A 16,838-nucleotide genomic window follows, 5' to 3' on the forward strand; every position below is an offset into this window, starting at 1 on the left:
GACGCTGACTGAGAACTCACAGTTCCTGAGGCCTAGTTCTTGATTCATTCTCTCTTGTCAACCACTATAAGAACTGTAAAAACTAACAAAGTATGTATTTTCACGTTCCACCAACACCAGTTTGGTACAGAAGAACTAGAGGTTTGAGCTTATTCTAACAGCAACATACACAATTACTACCCGAACATCACATGACAGAACGTCTGATTTGCAGCTGGTGTAGAATAGAAACATATACTCCACACTAAAAGAACACTATCACATAAAAGTAAACTCCAGTCATCAGGAACTTACCTCCCTCACCCCTGCACACAGATGCTTTATCATACGACCTTCTGCCAACACATCACACCTTATTTTTTTCCCAGAGATTTTTTTGCTTTGCTCTAAGGATAGAACAGACACTGCTAGCACCGAACAATTGCTCATCCAATAGTTCATTCCATTCACGCCAATCACTACGTGGCTTCTTGGGACGATTTGCAGCACCTAAATCTAGAATCATAACTAAATAAGCTTATTTCTCTTTTGCTCACTAGTCTCATTTCCTTGTTATTACAAATACGAATGACGTCCTCATACTAACCAATGCACTCCACAGCATCTCCATCAGACTATTTTACTGTCCTTGTTTTCAGGTAGCAAGTAGACAGTGACGTGCATCAGGCTTGCCCATAATTAGAAATGCTTGACTTAAGATGCTTTGGGTCTCTCTTCAGAGGATAGAGCAATTAAACAGCACTTTGTCAGTACAAAACACAACTTCAATCTATTTGAGCACTATCATGTGTTTTCAAAGCTGACATTAATCGGTCCCAAGTGCCTGAACTCAGAAAATAAGAAGAACACAACTAACGGCCGTATTTTAAAAATGCAATTTACCCAACCTCGTGCAGAAGAGGTCTATGGCTGAATTAAAATTTAGCTCTGAGAGCCTACATTAACACCCCAAAAACCTAAACTTTAAAAATAGCCTCCTGAGTACTCCTCTCTCCCCATTTCTAACAGAAGCCTTTTGGTTGCCTCCGAAAACTGAGCTTCTATCAGCTTGACCAACGTCATCAAGTCACGTATCACTGTCTTCCTTGTTTAACACAAACACAATACCTAAACTTCAATTTAAGAGGTTTTACAGTAAGTGTTTTACCACGCAGTTTTATCATAAATAAATACTTATTAGAGTGTTTGTTGTTTTGTTTTGTTTTAAAAAGCGTTACAGAAATGAAGACTTAACACACTCACCTCATTTCCACCAACAGCTTTGGTTAAAATTACCGCAGATGACACAGGAGGTGGCATACAGCCTACTGTCTGCAACCTAAAAACAACAACAACAACAAAAAAAAATTACATATCTTACAGCAGTAGCAGAAACATTAAGTCACAGCCCGAACCAGTACTGGAGCACCTGGACAGAAAGCAGGGCTACTGCAAGGGAGCTCAGGTGCATGTAATATACCTGAGTGAATGGAAGGGGTGGAGCCAGGAACCACCCCTTCCCAGACCTCATTTAAGGGCTGGCAGTAGAAGAGTACTTTGCTGGAGACCTCTGCATATCTGAGATCTTCTAAGGGTAAGTAGATTTTTTGACTTTGTTTATGTATCCTTGGCTGCTGCATTTGAGTAAGTCCTCACTTGCTACAGCCCAGGACTTTGCTACTCTGCTTTTATTGCTGTATTTTCCAGGGTTACCACACTACGCTTAGTGAGCCAGGCAGGCTTAACAGCAGTATACTTATTTAGGATGGATTATCTTAAAAAGAGGTGTTGGATGGGCACTGGGCTCCCCGTGGCTGTGTGCTACACAAAATTATTGAAAAATAAGAACCTACAAGGAACAATAATTCCCTTATTAAATGTCCTTCAAAAATGGCTGAAATTTTTTTAATAAACTATATCAAACATTTTTGATAACTGCAAAAAGAGTAGTAGCAACATCTGCTGCAGCATGGCAGCTATTACTAACTTTTCACGTGTACCATTACTCTAAGGAAGGACTGAAAGATGCAAATGAGCTTTACAAAGGCTCCTATCAGACAACTGGAAAATAAAATTACATCTCTGATGGGGCAAACTACCTTAACCTCAACTGGCACTTCCCCTCTAAAATTAAGAACCATAACATTAGACAAAAAAAGGACTTAAATCAACAGGATCCTTGGATCTAAGTTGAATCGAAGAATAAAAAGAAAGGCAGGCTGAAATCCAATTAGATGATCTGGAAGCCTCAGATCCTCTATGAGTAAGATAAGTAGTAACTCAAAAAAAAAAAAAGTCCAAGATAGACCAGGGGTTATGCAAGGAGTGGCTCCTGCCCATACCACATTACATGTGACAGCGTGCCTGCATGTGACTACCAAACTCATGGATCTCACCATAATAGAAAGGGCTTACCTGTAACCTACTCAATCATTGGCTCATGTCGTGAAGGGGTGGTGTGTGGCTGAACACCTGGTGGGAAGGCAGGGCCAACCCAGGGCAGCTCAGGTGTATGCAATGTATCTGAGTGACCGGAAGGAGCAGAGACAGAATCTGCCCCTTCCCAGACCTCATTTGAGGGTTGGCAGTGGAGGCGAGGGCATCTTACTGGAGACCCCCGTGTACCTGAGGCCTTCTAAAGGTAAGTAGATTCTTTGCTTTGTTTCTGCATCCGTGGGTGCTGAATTTGAGCATATCCTCACCTGTTGTAGCCTAGGACTTTTCTACTCTACTTTTCATGGCTGTGCTTTCCATTGCATTTACAGCTTTACAACAGGTGAAATTCTATGCAACCTTAAGATACTACATAGATGATCAGTTTGCACTGCAGTTACTGCCCTGTACAAGCCAATGGAATTTCTATGCTGTCTCTAATCAACCCTGACATCCTGCAATCCTGTGAACGCCACTGTGAAGAGTCACATAACCATTTACCCAAAAGAACTTTAACTTCTCTGTGACTCCGCTTCCCCATCTGCAGCATTGTATCTAGCATTAACAAGGACAGCTACACATCTATCTCAAAGACTATTATTACTGTGTGTCCTGAGGTAGGTAAGTTGATAGCATCCTGACATGCAGGCATTGGAGGAAAAAAAAATGAATGGAAGGATACAAATGCTGCTTTTCTTTAAGAAGACAGTTCACCAATGAAAATATTGACTGCTTAAAAAGGTGAGAAGAACCATGCTGCTATTTCTAGGTTCCCATTGTTTTGTTTTTCATCAGCTACTACAAAAAGAAATAGTTTTATATTTCTCACATTAATATTTTCTCCCCTTTTACTGGTTTGTACATGCGTGTTAGCTCATCTCTAAAAAAAAAGCTAGGTGTCAAAAAGCTACAGCAAACAGAAGTGTTAAATGCAGGGAGAATATTACAGTGCAACAGATATGCTGTAAATATACAAACAGCTTAAATAGAAGAAATAAGAAAATGACAATGAAAGCATTCAGCTTGTCAGCTAGACACTGTGGAAAAGAAAGGCAACAGCGTAAGTATTATTTATGTCCAATTCCACGAAGCACCTAGCACCACCTTGGAAATACATGGGATATTCAGCTTTCAGTGAAGCCTATAGAAGAAGGGAGTTGTCAGTGCTTAGCAGGATAACTTGGTATTAAAAGGAAGAGAAAAACAGGGAAAAAGAAATGGTCTGGAAAGTTTTATGTGTCCCTCTAACTATAAACAGACAAATGGTGAATCCTGCATCAATCCCTTATATTGGCTGCCATACCATTATATCTCTTCTATGTGGTCATTTGGCAGCCAGCTCCTTGAACTTTTCACCTGCACTAATAAGGACAGATTAAGTTCAAAGTTACCCAGAGAAGTATGAAAGGTGTGCAAGTGTATTCGAGTCAGCTGACGGGAATTTTCCACACTATAAGAGGAGAAAGGTTATAATAACACAGATACCTGTAAATGCTCTCAAATTGGAAATAACACATTTAGAAATAAAAAGAAAAAACAGCATCAACAAGCTATGGTTCTAAATATCTTTAAAAAAAAAAATCTTGGTCGACTAGTCCAGTAAATGGAAATGTTTTTAATTGTGTATATCAAACATGCAAATAGCCTGAGTGCTTTTTTCTTGCTTTATATCAGCCATATGCAATACCAGCAACACATAAATTCCTCTCACGGCCACTGAATCAGGCAGCATAGTAAGTACTATGATCAGGGGTTTAACCCCTTGTTGAAGGGTCATAAATAATAACTGTTCTACTTATACGCTGCAAAGCTGTACCCTGTATTAGATCTTTGCATCTCATGCTATACCACCTGCGCTGTAAACACTATACACTAAGAACAACAAAAAGAGGTGAACCCGCACAACTGCTAATAAGCTGCATCATGCTTCTTTTCAAAGAGATCCTGTCAATGCGAAATCGAGACAGTTAAAAAAGTGAACATCAAAGATGTGTGCAGCAATGTCAGTTCTTCTTTTTAATATATTTTAAGGTAACAGCAGGTAAGGTAATAAGGTAACAAATATCACCCCTGTGTAGAGAAAAACAAAATGGAACTGTAGAAACAGAGATGAAAAGCTGTTAACATCTGAAGTGGCCTCTCAACTAGCACAGTAAACAGACTGCTATGGAGGATGAAAGAATCTACCGTTCATGCTAAAGTTAGGCAGGGAACAAACCACCTGTGGGCTTGACTGTGCCCTGTAGGCATAACTCTAACTCAGTGTAGAGAGTATTGCAGAACTACAGGCTGTGAGGGAGCCACCCTGCCAGACGGGAGCTGAACGCCCTTGGGAGCATATGTCTATTTTTTCAGGCCTCTGTGAGGACAATCAACCACATCCCACTACAGAATGCAATAAACATACATGATGAGGATGTAACTTTGCCAAAATCCCTGTTTTCATTTGGGTATTAATTTTTCTAGAGAATAAAAACTGCAGCTGTGCAGCATTAGGATGAATAGAATTTTATGTGGAATTTCACAGGTGCACACGTATCCACATACAGATATACTTGTGCACATAAAAGAGCAAGTCCCTAAAATATGAGAAACAAAAGTGAAGTGAGAGGCAGCAGGAAAGACAGGATAACAAGTGGAAAGAAGAAAAAGCTTAAGAGTTTCTTGTAATTCACACTTCAGAAATTGAAGCCGCAGCTATGAAAAAGCCTGCCTCTATTCTAGCTGACCAAAACCAATGATTTTACTTTAAATAATAGCCTCTAGTATTAATGACCAACTGCAAGCGAATGTTCTTTTGCTACTTTGTTATTACCCTAATGCACTAATACTGTTAAGCAGAATGGTACTAACTTTAAAAAGATTTTGTCTCATGTTTTGCCTTCTCAGCAAACATTGTTTTTGTGGCAATGTAGCCCTTCCTACAGATACTTTATTCCATCTTTTATTTTTCCCCGCTCTTAAGCTGTAGGCAGTTAATGAGCCTGAAGTCTGTTCACATACAAGAGCTGCTCAGTACAGGCTATTTAGCAACAAAGCAGAACACCTGTTGTTCTTCAGCATTTTTTTCCTTTCCCTCCCAGTCTTTCTTGAGACCCAGGACAGCACTTCAAATGTGTTTTGCGAAAACCAAACTTGTTGCAAGGTCCCTATATACAAAACTAACTGAGGTTTTCTAAAAATGAGTCCAGGTTTCTGGAAGGGTTTCTGCACAGCAAAGTGCAGAAGCACGTAATCTGCTCACAACATTTCTTCAAACACCCGCTGCAGCATAAGCAGCCTCTTAAGATGAGAGCTACGAATATATTTCACTCTATTATACTTAAACATACCCTTTTAAAAGCCATTCATTTATAGGTGTGATTGATAATAGCTGAAGAAAGAGCCATATTGCTGTTGGGAAGAACACAAGTGTAAAAATCTGGACAAAAAGGTGGAGTTTCACATGCATCAAAGCACTTGTCAGCTCCTGCAAAAGAAAAAGAAGAGAGCAAGTTGCAGTCATAACAGCTGAAGTAAAACCACATTCATGCTTTTAAAACTAGCGTGATCTTTAGAGTACAAAGACAGCGCGTGTCAAAAAAGGCACCTTTAGGGATCATCTGATCGCCTCTTTAATAACAAAGTGCATCCAGACAACATAAAAGCTCTGTCTGCTGCTGGGCGTTTTTCCAAAAGAATTGTCCAGCGCTTCAATAACAGCGTAGCTCATAACTGCAGCTTTTACAGCAGGCAGCCATAGCACCGGGCTTCAAAACCTGAGTTAACTACGCTGACAGCCTGTTTACTTTCTTGACTGCAGGTATCGGGAGGAAGGGGAACTTGCAGTTCTGAGCGATTTCAAGCTTCCCTAGCCTAGAGAGAGCCACAGAGAAAGGGATCTCGACAACATAAAGAGTCACCATTTGTATGCGGGGGAGGGCTTTAAAAAGAAAAACAAACAAACATAAAAGGCAAATAATTATTCCGTGGCAGATGTCGATGATCTAGCGTGCCATAGATTGGAAATTCATAAACATATTAGGCTGATGAAGAAAAGCAAAGAGAACTCCAAGCCTATAAAATGTTAACAACAGCTAAGACAAAATGAAAAGGTAAAAATCACATTAAAAGACTGAGAAAATAAATAAACTTTTGCTGTTACGCAGCGTCTTCCTTCAAAAGCACGAAGAGCGCTCCAGAGAGAAGATCAAGGACCCTTATGCAATACACCCTTCTGTTCGCTATGTCTCTGATTCTGTCTTCTGGGACACTCCGGGAGCCTTCTATATAGTTTTCAAGTACTAGGAAAAAATCTTGTACATTTCAGCTCTCATCGTTCAAGAAGAAAAATTCCTTTTCTTCTGTCTCGAGCTAACTTGCACCTTTCATTAAGCATCGCAACGAAAAAGAACCGATGGCATTTTTATTCAAATCCTTACTTTCTAGGATTCTCCATCTACCCTGTGGTCTGATACTCAAGGTGCATTAAGAAAAAGAGCAGTATAAAAAATCGTACAGTAATACAGCATCAGATCTTCACGTGCCACCTCTCAGCTTCAGGACAGCTGAATTTTTATCACAGACAAACAAGTTTTTTGATCCAAAAAATGCATACTGATGTAATTACCCGTCTGGAAGTATCAGCACTTCACACCGTGTCCTTCTCACCTTACTTTCTTTAATATTATTTTAAATAAAACTGTCTTCCAAACTTGGATTTGGGAGGAAAAAACCTCCCATTAAAAACTATGCATCTGTTCATACCCTGAAGTTATATACAGTACAGACTTGGAATGCACGTTTTGATGCAGTTTTATCACGAAAGAATGACTACATTTGGTTCTTGGTTAAGTGAACGAAACAACTACTATGTTTCTATAATTAATAAAGCTCTCGGGCAGGCTGCTATGGCTGTGCGTGAAGAAACTAGGCCTTCTTCACACGAGCCGTCACAGTGCTTACTGTATTACGGAAAGCTTCACTGTAGCTCTGTTTCATCTTTTCTCAACAAGAAAGCAAAAATAAAGCGTCTAGTTTCTCCCTTATGTGAGATGAAAAGATACCCAGAAACATCTATATTAAAGTGCATCTTTAAATGTAAATTATACAATTGAGAAAAAACAAACCCGGTGTCTTCCTTCAGCAAAGCTGCTTATTTCTCCTCCTTTCCTGTCACAACACCTCCAGCCCCAGATTTCCTAATGGATGAATCTCTGCTGGCAATCACAGTATAGTAACGTCACACACGCAGAACTGCAATGCTGGAACCCACGGCACCATAGAAAATACTCCACTCTTTCAATATTGTACGAGTGTTGCCGGCTTTCCCTTCTTACTACTTTTACAACTGGAAAATGCCTTAAGAACAGATGATTTGAAGAAAATCGTGTGATGCTTTCCAAAGCAAAAGGTAAGACAACAGCTGGGAAAGGTTGGTCACGCCTTCCAGTAAACAAGAAAGGCAATTGCAATGCAGTCAGCCTACTACATGAAAAAACGCTGAACTAGCGGAACAGGGATTTAAGAATCTAAATGAAGTCTTTAAAATGTCTCTAATAGTCTCATTTGATCCTTAGATCATGTTAACATAGAACAGGCACCGAAGCAAACACCCTTCACCCTCTTAATCTATAAAGGCTTGACACAGATAGTCCCCATCACGGCACTCGCCGTCACTCAAAAAAGCAGAAATCTCAGCAGTGGCACTGGAAGCTGCCCGTTATGATTCCGCTCCTGAACAACAGCTAGAATTTGCCTTTCACGCTATTTGATACCCTTCAGAGAGCTTCCCCGAGCTTTCCTCCGGTCAGAGCCTCTTCCACTGGCCTTTCAAACTCCTCATTGAAGCGGATAACTCAAGTACGTGATTTAATTTCTGGGGCCCTACAGGAGGCACTCGCAAGCGCAAGCTATCCGGTCACTGAAAACTGAAGGAGAGTCAAAGTAAGGCGTTTTTGTCATTCCTGGACAGGGCTTACATCTAGAAACCTAAAAGAACACCTCTAGATTTGAAAAAGTAACAAGGCCAGGCGCTGACAGGCTCTCCCTGAACACGAGCAGTTATTTTGTAAACTACTTTCTAAATGCACGGTAACTATTTTTAAGCATGCACCTTAACAGCAGATAAAGCCAGAAATGCAACCTTAAAAGAGCGTCAGTTAGTACAAATTTCATTAGCTTTATCAGGAGGCCTCGGTTAAAACTTGCACAGCTTTACATCATTTCATAATGTTTACTGAATGCTACGTCATTCTCATTAACATACTATCTGAGGTAGAACAGCCAAAGTAGAAGGTGAAGAACTAATCAAGACAGAAACAAAAACGGCTTCTTTGCCCAATACAAAGGCATACTAACAGACTAATGCTTTCTTCAGGTCATGCCGTGAAAAATTAAAACGTGCCCCGAAGTACTTTAATAACATAATGACTTGGCCTCAATAGCAAAACGTACAGGAAGCAAACCGGTTTTCTTCCTCTTTATCTTCTACCTCCATGACAGAAATTCAAGCAGGCTTAGCTTCTTGATGGCATGCAGTGCTAGACTGTATTGAGACTGCAACACAGCGCTAGACCGGTTGAGTACCACTCCTAACTAATGGCTCTAAAACAATTGACTGGGGATGCACTACCTGGACCTAAACACCATATTCATGGCCATCGATGCATTAGTCCTAATCCACAGATGAAAGAAAGTAATGCAAGTTCGGAGTGGGTCGTAATACGCTGCCAAGGGACCTGCCAGTTCACATCACCCTAGCCTGAGAAAGTTTGTGAAGCATAGCAGCATTCAGAATTTAACCAAGACCGGCTGTGCTGAAGATCCCGCTCTTATTCACAAATACAACTTCACAAATAGCTGCTTCACAAACACGAAGGATTCGCAAATTCAAGGATTTGAGTTGCTGAAAAAGAAAGAAGTTCTACAATTTTTATTTTTATTTTCCTCTGCACACAAGGATTCTTAAGCCTGGAAGCAGAAACATTCACTGAGGTTTTGTAGGTTTCGGTCTTCTTATCTGTGGAAGAAAGTGCCTCTCCACAGTCTGTTTACATTAGGATGAATTACTGTCCCAGACAAATAGATAACATGGCTCTGTCTGCCTCCATATAAGACTAAAAGGCTCTAAACAGCTGCTACAGAATTGACTTAAAGTTATTCGCTTCGCTTCTGCTGTATCCAGGCAGAACTAGAGGTGCCAGTGCCAGAACTGCCCACCATCGATTCAAACACTGCCTGAACTCAGAATATTCTCATTATAGCCATGATATAGGGACAGATACTTTTCTTTCTGTTTAACGTATGCTGTTCATCCAAACCCGACGCTGTGCAGAAGATAATGCAATGCTGGACAGTACTGTGATGTTTCCTGGAGGCACTGGTATCATGCAACATCTAAACGGCATCACCTATTACATCAGCACAGTCAACGGAGTAAAAGGAACAAGGAAAATAGACTAACAGAAACACGCAGCTTCGGTTCAACTCTGGTTACTCCTCTTCTTGGCACACAGCCATCATTTCCCTCCTCCTTCCCTCCTTTACACATCACTAAGAGATCTTCCCCTACATCTTCTTTTTGAAAAATGAGTAACATAAATATTGAAACAAGTCTCAGTGCTTGCAATATGCAGCAGAGCACGGGCATTTCAAGGCTACCAGTCCACAGATAAATCCCAAAGGAAAAGACTGCCAAGGCCTTGTACCTATACACCAGCCTTGCACCTGCAGAGGAATGCTGTGTTGTGTTGATACCAGCTTTTGTCCTGTGGGGATACCACACACAGTGGGGATAACCTACAGCCCCTCCCTCTATCTTTGCTCGCATCAATCCTGTACTAACTAGCCTCCTCTGGTCTCACTCTGAGAACACACCAGCACATGAGGTGGACAAGAACGGCAGAGAGAGCTCATTTCTCTTCTTCACATCCAGAGGCATGGAGATTTCACAAAGGCCCTCTCTACCCAGACCCCTACAAATCTACTCTAGCATTCACATCGTTCTCTGGGTTGTATATAAACTGAGCAGTGAGGAAACAGACGCAGAACGGGAAGGAAAAGCCTGGTGTCAGTGGGCCTCTGGGTCTCACCCTGATGTGAGCTGGCACACGTGCAGGGTGCACATCCAGTCTTCTGCACTCAAAATTGTGCTCAGCGCTTCCATTGAGTCAAAGCTCCGCAAAATTAAGCCAAGTCTCTACGGATGGATGAAATTTACTCATGCTCACTACCACGCGAAGAATCTTTGGAAATCGAGGAATCATTATACAAAGGTCTAATTTTGATCTTCTCTTGTTGGCCCTTCTCCCAGCATCGACAAAAACAGCACAGAAATTGAGCATTTCAGTTATGTTCAAACTTCATCAAAAGCAACACAAAACTTTTAAAGCAAAACAAAGATGAAGCAATGAGAAATTACAGTACCTCTGTCTTTAATGAGAGTCCACTGTTAAAGAATATAGCTGAAACAGCAATGTAAGTTATGGTAATTTCTGGTTTCAAGGGTCCTAAAAAATACAGACAGAGAACAGAGTGAACCGCAGTCAAAAAGACAACGATATGCATACAAGTACATCAATGCAAACAGGAATCTTTAGAAAAACATCTGCAACAAAATATAATAAGTTTCTTTTTCATAAACAGTGATGTTTCTATTAAGTTACAGAAAAGGTGCTGTTCGATCAGGGAGTGAAAAGTGAGGTACGATGTCACACAGATTTGGCTTCCGTGATCACAGTCGCCTGGGAACTAATGGGTAAATTCTGTAAATGTGGAAAAGGAGGGGGCAGTTTTCAGACAGACCACACCCATAGCATCAAAAAAGTCAACCCAGAGTCTCAACTGGAAATATTAGCTGCTCCCTCCACAGAGGCATATCGTTGACAAATCTGCCTCTCACTTCTTCCCCCACGACACACACATCTGTCCAGCTGTCTGCACGAAGGAAACCAAGCCTGACCTGCAACGGGCTCCTTGGGGCAATACAAGTCCATGTTACTCCCCAACACAACAAGTGGAAAAATAACATATTTCAGACACGCTGCTGCAGTGAGATCAGCCAGGACAGATGCCTACACCTCTGAGGGCTCTGCTATATTAAAAGCTTACATTTGTGTCTGTGTGTATATATATATATATATATATATATATATATATATATATATATATATATACACACACACACACACACACATTTTTCCCCTGGGAGATTAAAATGAAATTCTTTTTGCACTCCTGTAAAAATGATGAATTACTTTAATACCATTTGCCTTTGGATGCCACCAAGAGCAAAAAGCATACACTCTTCTTCCACAAGCATTCAACCAGATCTTTCAATACAAACAAAATATTAGCAGTCTACTTAAGACCAAACTCATGTCCTAACTCTGCACGAGACGATCAGCCATCAGGAGCAAAACCACAGCAGCAAACAGGCAAGCCTTTACTCCACACACCAAAAAAGATCTTTTCTGCTCTCTTGAATGAATGATCCATTGACGTGAGCAATGTCAGCAGCCCTCAAATTAGACGGATGTGATCGAACGCTGAGCCTACTCAAATTTGCATCTCGAGTCATTTAAACACAAATCCTGCTCTCGGAGAGAACTCTGTTGATGAGACACTAGAAGTATGTGTGTTAAATTAAAAAGTAAAAAGAAAAAGAAAAAAAATAGAAACACCTATATTAAGTGCAACATAAAAATGAGCCAGGAAACGCAAAAGTTAAAGTTGCAGCAAAGCACGTGGATAGTTACAAAATTCAGGCAAGTTAACTGAATAGCCAGAATATACATATGTATTTCTGTACGACTGTAGATATCATTTGTACCTATATACACAATTATATAAATGCTCTAGTCTTACAGAAGGCCAGAGTACAATACATGTGTGCACACACACATTGGGCAGACAGACAGCTGGTTAGCTGCTCTGGCTAAGAGCAAGGTCGCTCTGGGACCCAGTTTTTCTATCCCAGGATTTTTCACTGCACCACACGAATTCCATTACACAGGAGGAGTCTGTGCCACTAGAGAACACACACGTTCCCACAGCATGACAAACTCTGATCAGAACAACTCCTCTATATCTTGCATGCAGTAGGCTCATCAGGACAGCCCTTTTCATGGAAAAAGAAATAAACAAGCACATTCGCTCAATAGGAAATCACAGCAGAAAGGGCTTGCTTTGTGCCCTGAAGGTGAGAGCAGCACCAGTCTTTTTGCTTTGTGGCACAACGTCCCCCTGGCACAGGCGCCAATCACCCACATCATTGAGTCAGGCCCTGCAAATTGCAGAGCACAGTTCTGTCACCTGAAAGATGCTAAACAAAGGTGGGGTTTTTTTTTTTCATACGCTGATATTTTCCACCACATTTTTCCCCCTGGTTTCAAAACGAGCACTGAGACACCGTGGCTTTTGAAAAGGGATACTGCCACTGGGAACACATCTGATGATTTCTACCAATGCTTATAAGTCTTTTTTTTTACTGTCCCAGAAGCAACACCTTGTGCATGTTTTTACAGCAGAAAAAAAATGACGCTGAAGTCCTCCAACATAAAATAGGGGAAGTAAACTGTGGAAGAATAACCTCATGCTCCAGTTTAAAGGATCTCCCACATGGCGGCCAACAATCAGCGTGACAGTCACACCAGAAGGGGACGAACCACCTGATACTATACTGATACTCAAATTTGTCTTTAATATCTGCTAAAGACACGGCGTGGTTCCTGCGAGAAGCTCCACGTGGGCCCTATTCAGCTGCGCAGAACAGCAGCAGATGCTGGGAAGGCTCCTTGCACAGCAGGCAGCGCCTACCCTCAACTCCGTGCGGTACCGGAGTCTCGGCTGGCACAGCAACCGCCCAGAGCCCTTTTTACATCACTTCAAATCACCACGTCGGCTCCTCAGCGAGCAAACTGTCCGTCTTCAAACTTCAGGTTCATTTAGGAAGAACAGAACAAACGCACGCACGCCAAAGCAGAGCTAGACTCTCGTCACGCGGAACTGCTGGCGGAATCCTGCTGAAACGTTCTACTTTCCTTAAAGCTTCGCAAACCCGTGGGGAACCGGGTATTGAATCGAACGGGCCCCTCCGCCAACTCGCTGCCCAAGTTCCCCCGCCCCGGGGCCGCCCGCCTCCTCCCGCCTCCGCGCCCGGCGGACGCAGCCGGCCTCCCCTGCCCCGCGGGCAGCACCCTCCCTCGGGCGGCAGAGCACCGCCGGGGCCCTCCGGGGGCGGCGGGCGGACTCACCGCCTTTCACGCCGACGGCGGGCTCCAGCCTGGCGGCCGCGATGACCAGCGCTATCCCCGCGATGAACCATTCCTTCCTCAGCCGCTCCAGCAGCCCCATGGCGTCCCTCGCCGCGGCCCGGCCCGGCGCGCCTCAGCGCAGCGCCGGGGCGGGGTGCAACCCGCCGCCCGCCCGCCGGCAGGGCCAGCCGGATCCGCCGACAGGAAAAGTCTCACCCACCGCCGCCATCGCTACCACGCACCTCCGAGTAGATCCGCGGTGCCACGCGGCGCCGCGAGCAGAGGGCGGACGCGGCGGAGCGGAGCCCTCCCCGCGAGCTGCCGCGAGCGCGCGAGGCGGGCGGCGCGTTCCCGCAGGCGCGGGGCTGGGAGGCGGAGGGCGGCGGGCGGCGTCGTGCGCGCCCTTTCGGTACATTACAACGGCCGCGTGACTCCCGGCCGCTGACGCGCGGGAGGGCGGGCGCGAGGCGGCGGTCGCGGCCGTTGGGCGCCTTCGATGGGGCGGGTTTCCGTGAGGGGAGCGTCCCGCGGGGCCGGGCGCCGGCTGACAGCGCGGCGTTGGCCACGTCCCGGAGCCTGCGGGTGGTCGCATCGCGTTGGCGACGTGCTCCCGAGCGCGCTGCTCACGCGCGGGGATGCGTGTCCGCTTGCTGTAGCAATAAAGTCCTGAGCGAGCGATCCTCCGCCCTCCTCTCAGCCTGTCGCTGTGTTACCCCGACCCGCAGCCCCCTGCCCTGCCTCCCGGAGGGGAAACGCCTCTCGTGACACGCAGACAGCTTAATCATCGCCGATCATCTGCCTGCATTATGTACGAGTCCGAATTAACCGGCTTCCAAACTTGAGGAAATTCCTGATGCAAAAGCCATTGGGTTTATTTCAGCGCTAAGTACGTCTCCGTTAAACCACAGCATCATAAAAATCTACTTCCAGCGCTCAACCCGCGCTTCTGATTTGCCATTCCTCTCTTGTCCCAGCTTCCCTGACGGATTCATTGGCCCGGGCTCTGCCCGGCCCCGACCCTTCACTCTAAATCACATTAACAAGGAAATGATAGAGTATAAAACATTCCATCATCGCAGCTGCTCACGCTGGCACGGCCACGGCTGCCTTGTTTCCAGGCATCTTAAGCACACAACAGTCCTGCCGTGCTATTCCTAAGCATTTCGGTGAGTTCCTACCTCCCCGTCTCCACACACACACTTGGATTTCCAAGAATGACCATGCAACCGCTATGGATTTTTGGACAAAATAAATGCGTAACAGCTGTTTCTTCCATACAAAGCTGGGGTTATAACCAGCATAGGACTCGACTGCTGCACAGGAAGGATGAGGTGAATCAGCTACATTGTAAAGCCAATGTTTGTTATTTAAACTGTATTAAACCTCTGTGCGGCCACTCAGCCCCAGGTGAGGTGGTTCTTCCTGCCTGCCCAGCCCGTGCGCTGCACGGAGGCCTCGCTCTGTACTCATGGGGCAAAAAGGGCCAACAACTTCAGGGTGATTCAGGAAAAAAAATGTAACTGTGGGGAAGCAACACGTCCATCTATCACGAGTGACAAGTTTGAAGCAGCCGTGTTTTATAATGAGCGAAGCCACTGCAACAGCAGTTGCTTCAGGCTGATGTAAAGGGCGAGTGGGCACAGGAAGCGTTCAGTCTGGCAGCGAAACCCCATGCTTTGGAAAAGATGGCAAGTCTCTCTGCACGGTTTTTATGCAGTGCTAATCCTGCCTCTCACTGCGTAGACAAACGCCAATTGCAAATTTCTGATCTTGCCCACCACCCGTGTTGATCTGAGGTTCATTCGGGAATGAAACTCTAGATTCCTACTTGTAGCTGAAGCTAGTCAGAACCGTGACTTGAATGCAAGGACAAAAGCTGACGAGAACTCTGAATAATCATTTTTACCTACCTCAGGATTGCCATCCCAGTTAAGAAGGTATTCTTCACTTCTTTTCTTTTCAAAGTATGTATTTACAAAGTAAGGAGAACATCCTTTAGATCCAGTTGATCTCTTGGTTCACATCATGTCCTATCGGCGAAAGCATGAAACCTCCGATTCTCTCCCATCCCAGGCTCTCTCAGATTCTTCCCACCTCCTTCTCCGAAGGATTACTCCTTCCCTAGAAAAGGACAAACTGTCTCACTGAGGATCAGAGTTAGAACAGTTAAGAGTAAAAATGCTACTGGGCTGCTGACAGCCACCAGAAATCATGGGGAAAGGTTAGGCTTTGCTTATACTTGCTAAAGAAAATGATTTAGCACTGCTCTATTGCTTTTAGCACATACTTTGCCTAGAAATATTTCCCAGAGATCTGAGGTTCGTAATAATCACCTTTCTCCAACTGAGCTACAAAATACGTGGATTCACAGGGTCATCATCTTTTATAATCTTTAAGGTCCTATGCAGCTATTACAAGCTGCATATTTTCTTTTACAGAGATATCTTAGATGTTTTTGATTAAAAGCTGTTCTTCAATGATCATGATAGACATGCATATGTATATATATATTTTAATGAAATTGTTACTGCTTTTAATGAGAGAGGCTCCGTGAGCCCTGTCCTATCCCACCACCACCAAACAGGAAGGAAGAAAACACTACGGACATACGTGTCACTGGCTGGGCTCTCATGTGTTTGCCAGACAGCACTGCTGTTTATATAAGCCATTTGTCATCCATCTTGAGGATTTGTTCAGCATCTACCACCCAGAAACGCATCCTGTAACGTGGCACTTTCCTCATCAGGTTCCCATACAGATACCGTACATATCCTGATTAACCTCTGGGACTCCGTCAGGTCCCAGTGTCATCTGGCACCTGTATTAGTGCATTTTCCATTGCACTATACAAAACAATTTCAGGAGATATTTAGCTGTGTCTTCGACACAGTATAAAACAATAATTTATCATCTAATTTCACAGGACCAAATTTTCATTTTTGTTCATTTGATTTCAAAAACAGAATGCAAACATACCTCGGGGCTTCCAGATGCTTTCTTGTCTCTGAAGGCCCTGCTGCTTCCTTTTGCATAAAAAATAAAAGCACTGTGACGTGAGCAGCTATATGACACCGAACCTTCATTGCTCACAGGTAACCTGGCAAAACCAACAGGGCTCAGTGTGTGAGCAGCCATCAGTCATCATGTTTGCAAAGGTGCAGAAATGGGCTGCACTTTTCTGGACATCACCTT

The 16,838-nt window shown here is 43.8% G+C and overlaps 1 protein-coding gene across 6 annotated transcripts in view; it reads right to left on the minus strand.

Annotated features, from left to right (window-relative positions):
• The window catches only part of SLC10A7 (solute carrier family 10 member 7), a 151,577-nt gene extending 137,775 nt beyond the window's left edge, over positions 1-13,802 (minus strand). For 5 of the 6 annotated variants that reach the window (XM_015276181.4, XM_015276179.4, NM_001031131.2 and 2 more), the window contains exons 1-4: positions 13,647-13,802; positions 10,819-10,901; positions 5,745-5,881; positions 1,243-1,318 (exon numbers count right to left, since the gene is read on the minus strand). In XM_015276181.4, coding sequence (XP_015131667.1) covers positions 1,243-1,318; positions 5,745-5,881; positions 10,819-10,901; positions 13,647-13,746 — 396 coding nt within the window. In that variant the 5' untranslated portion in view covers positions 13,747-13,802. Of the gene's footprint in view, positions 1-1,242; positions 1,319-5,744; positions 5,882-10,818; positions 10,902-13,646 lie in introns of those variants that run through there. The other variant, XM_015276184.4, reaches the window with a different exon arrangement.
• Positions 13,803-16,838: the final 3,036 nt, after the last annotated feature.

This window comes from Gallus gallus, chromosome 4 (assembly GCF_016699485.2).
Source record: "Gallus gallus isolate bGalGal1 chromosome 4, bGalGal1.mat.broiler.GRCg7b, whole genome shotgun sequence".
NCBI lineage: Eukaryota > Metazoa > Chordata > Aves > Galliformes > Phasianidae > Gallus > Gallus gallus.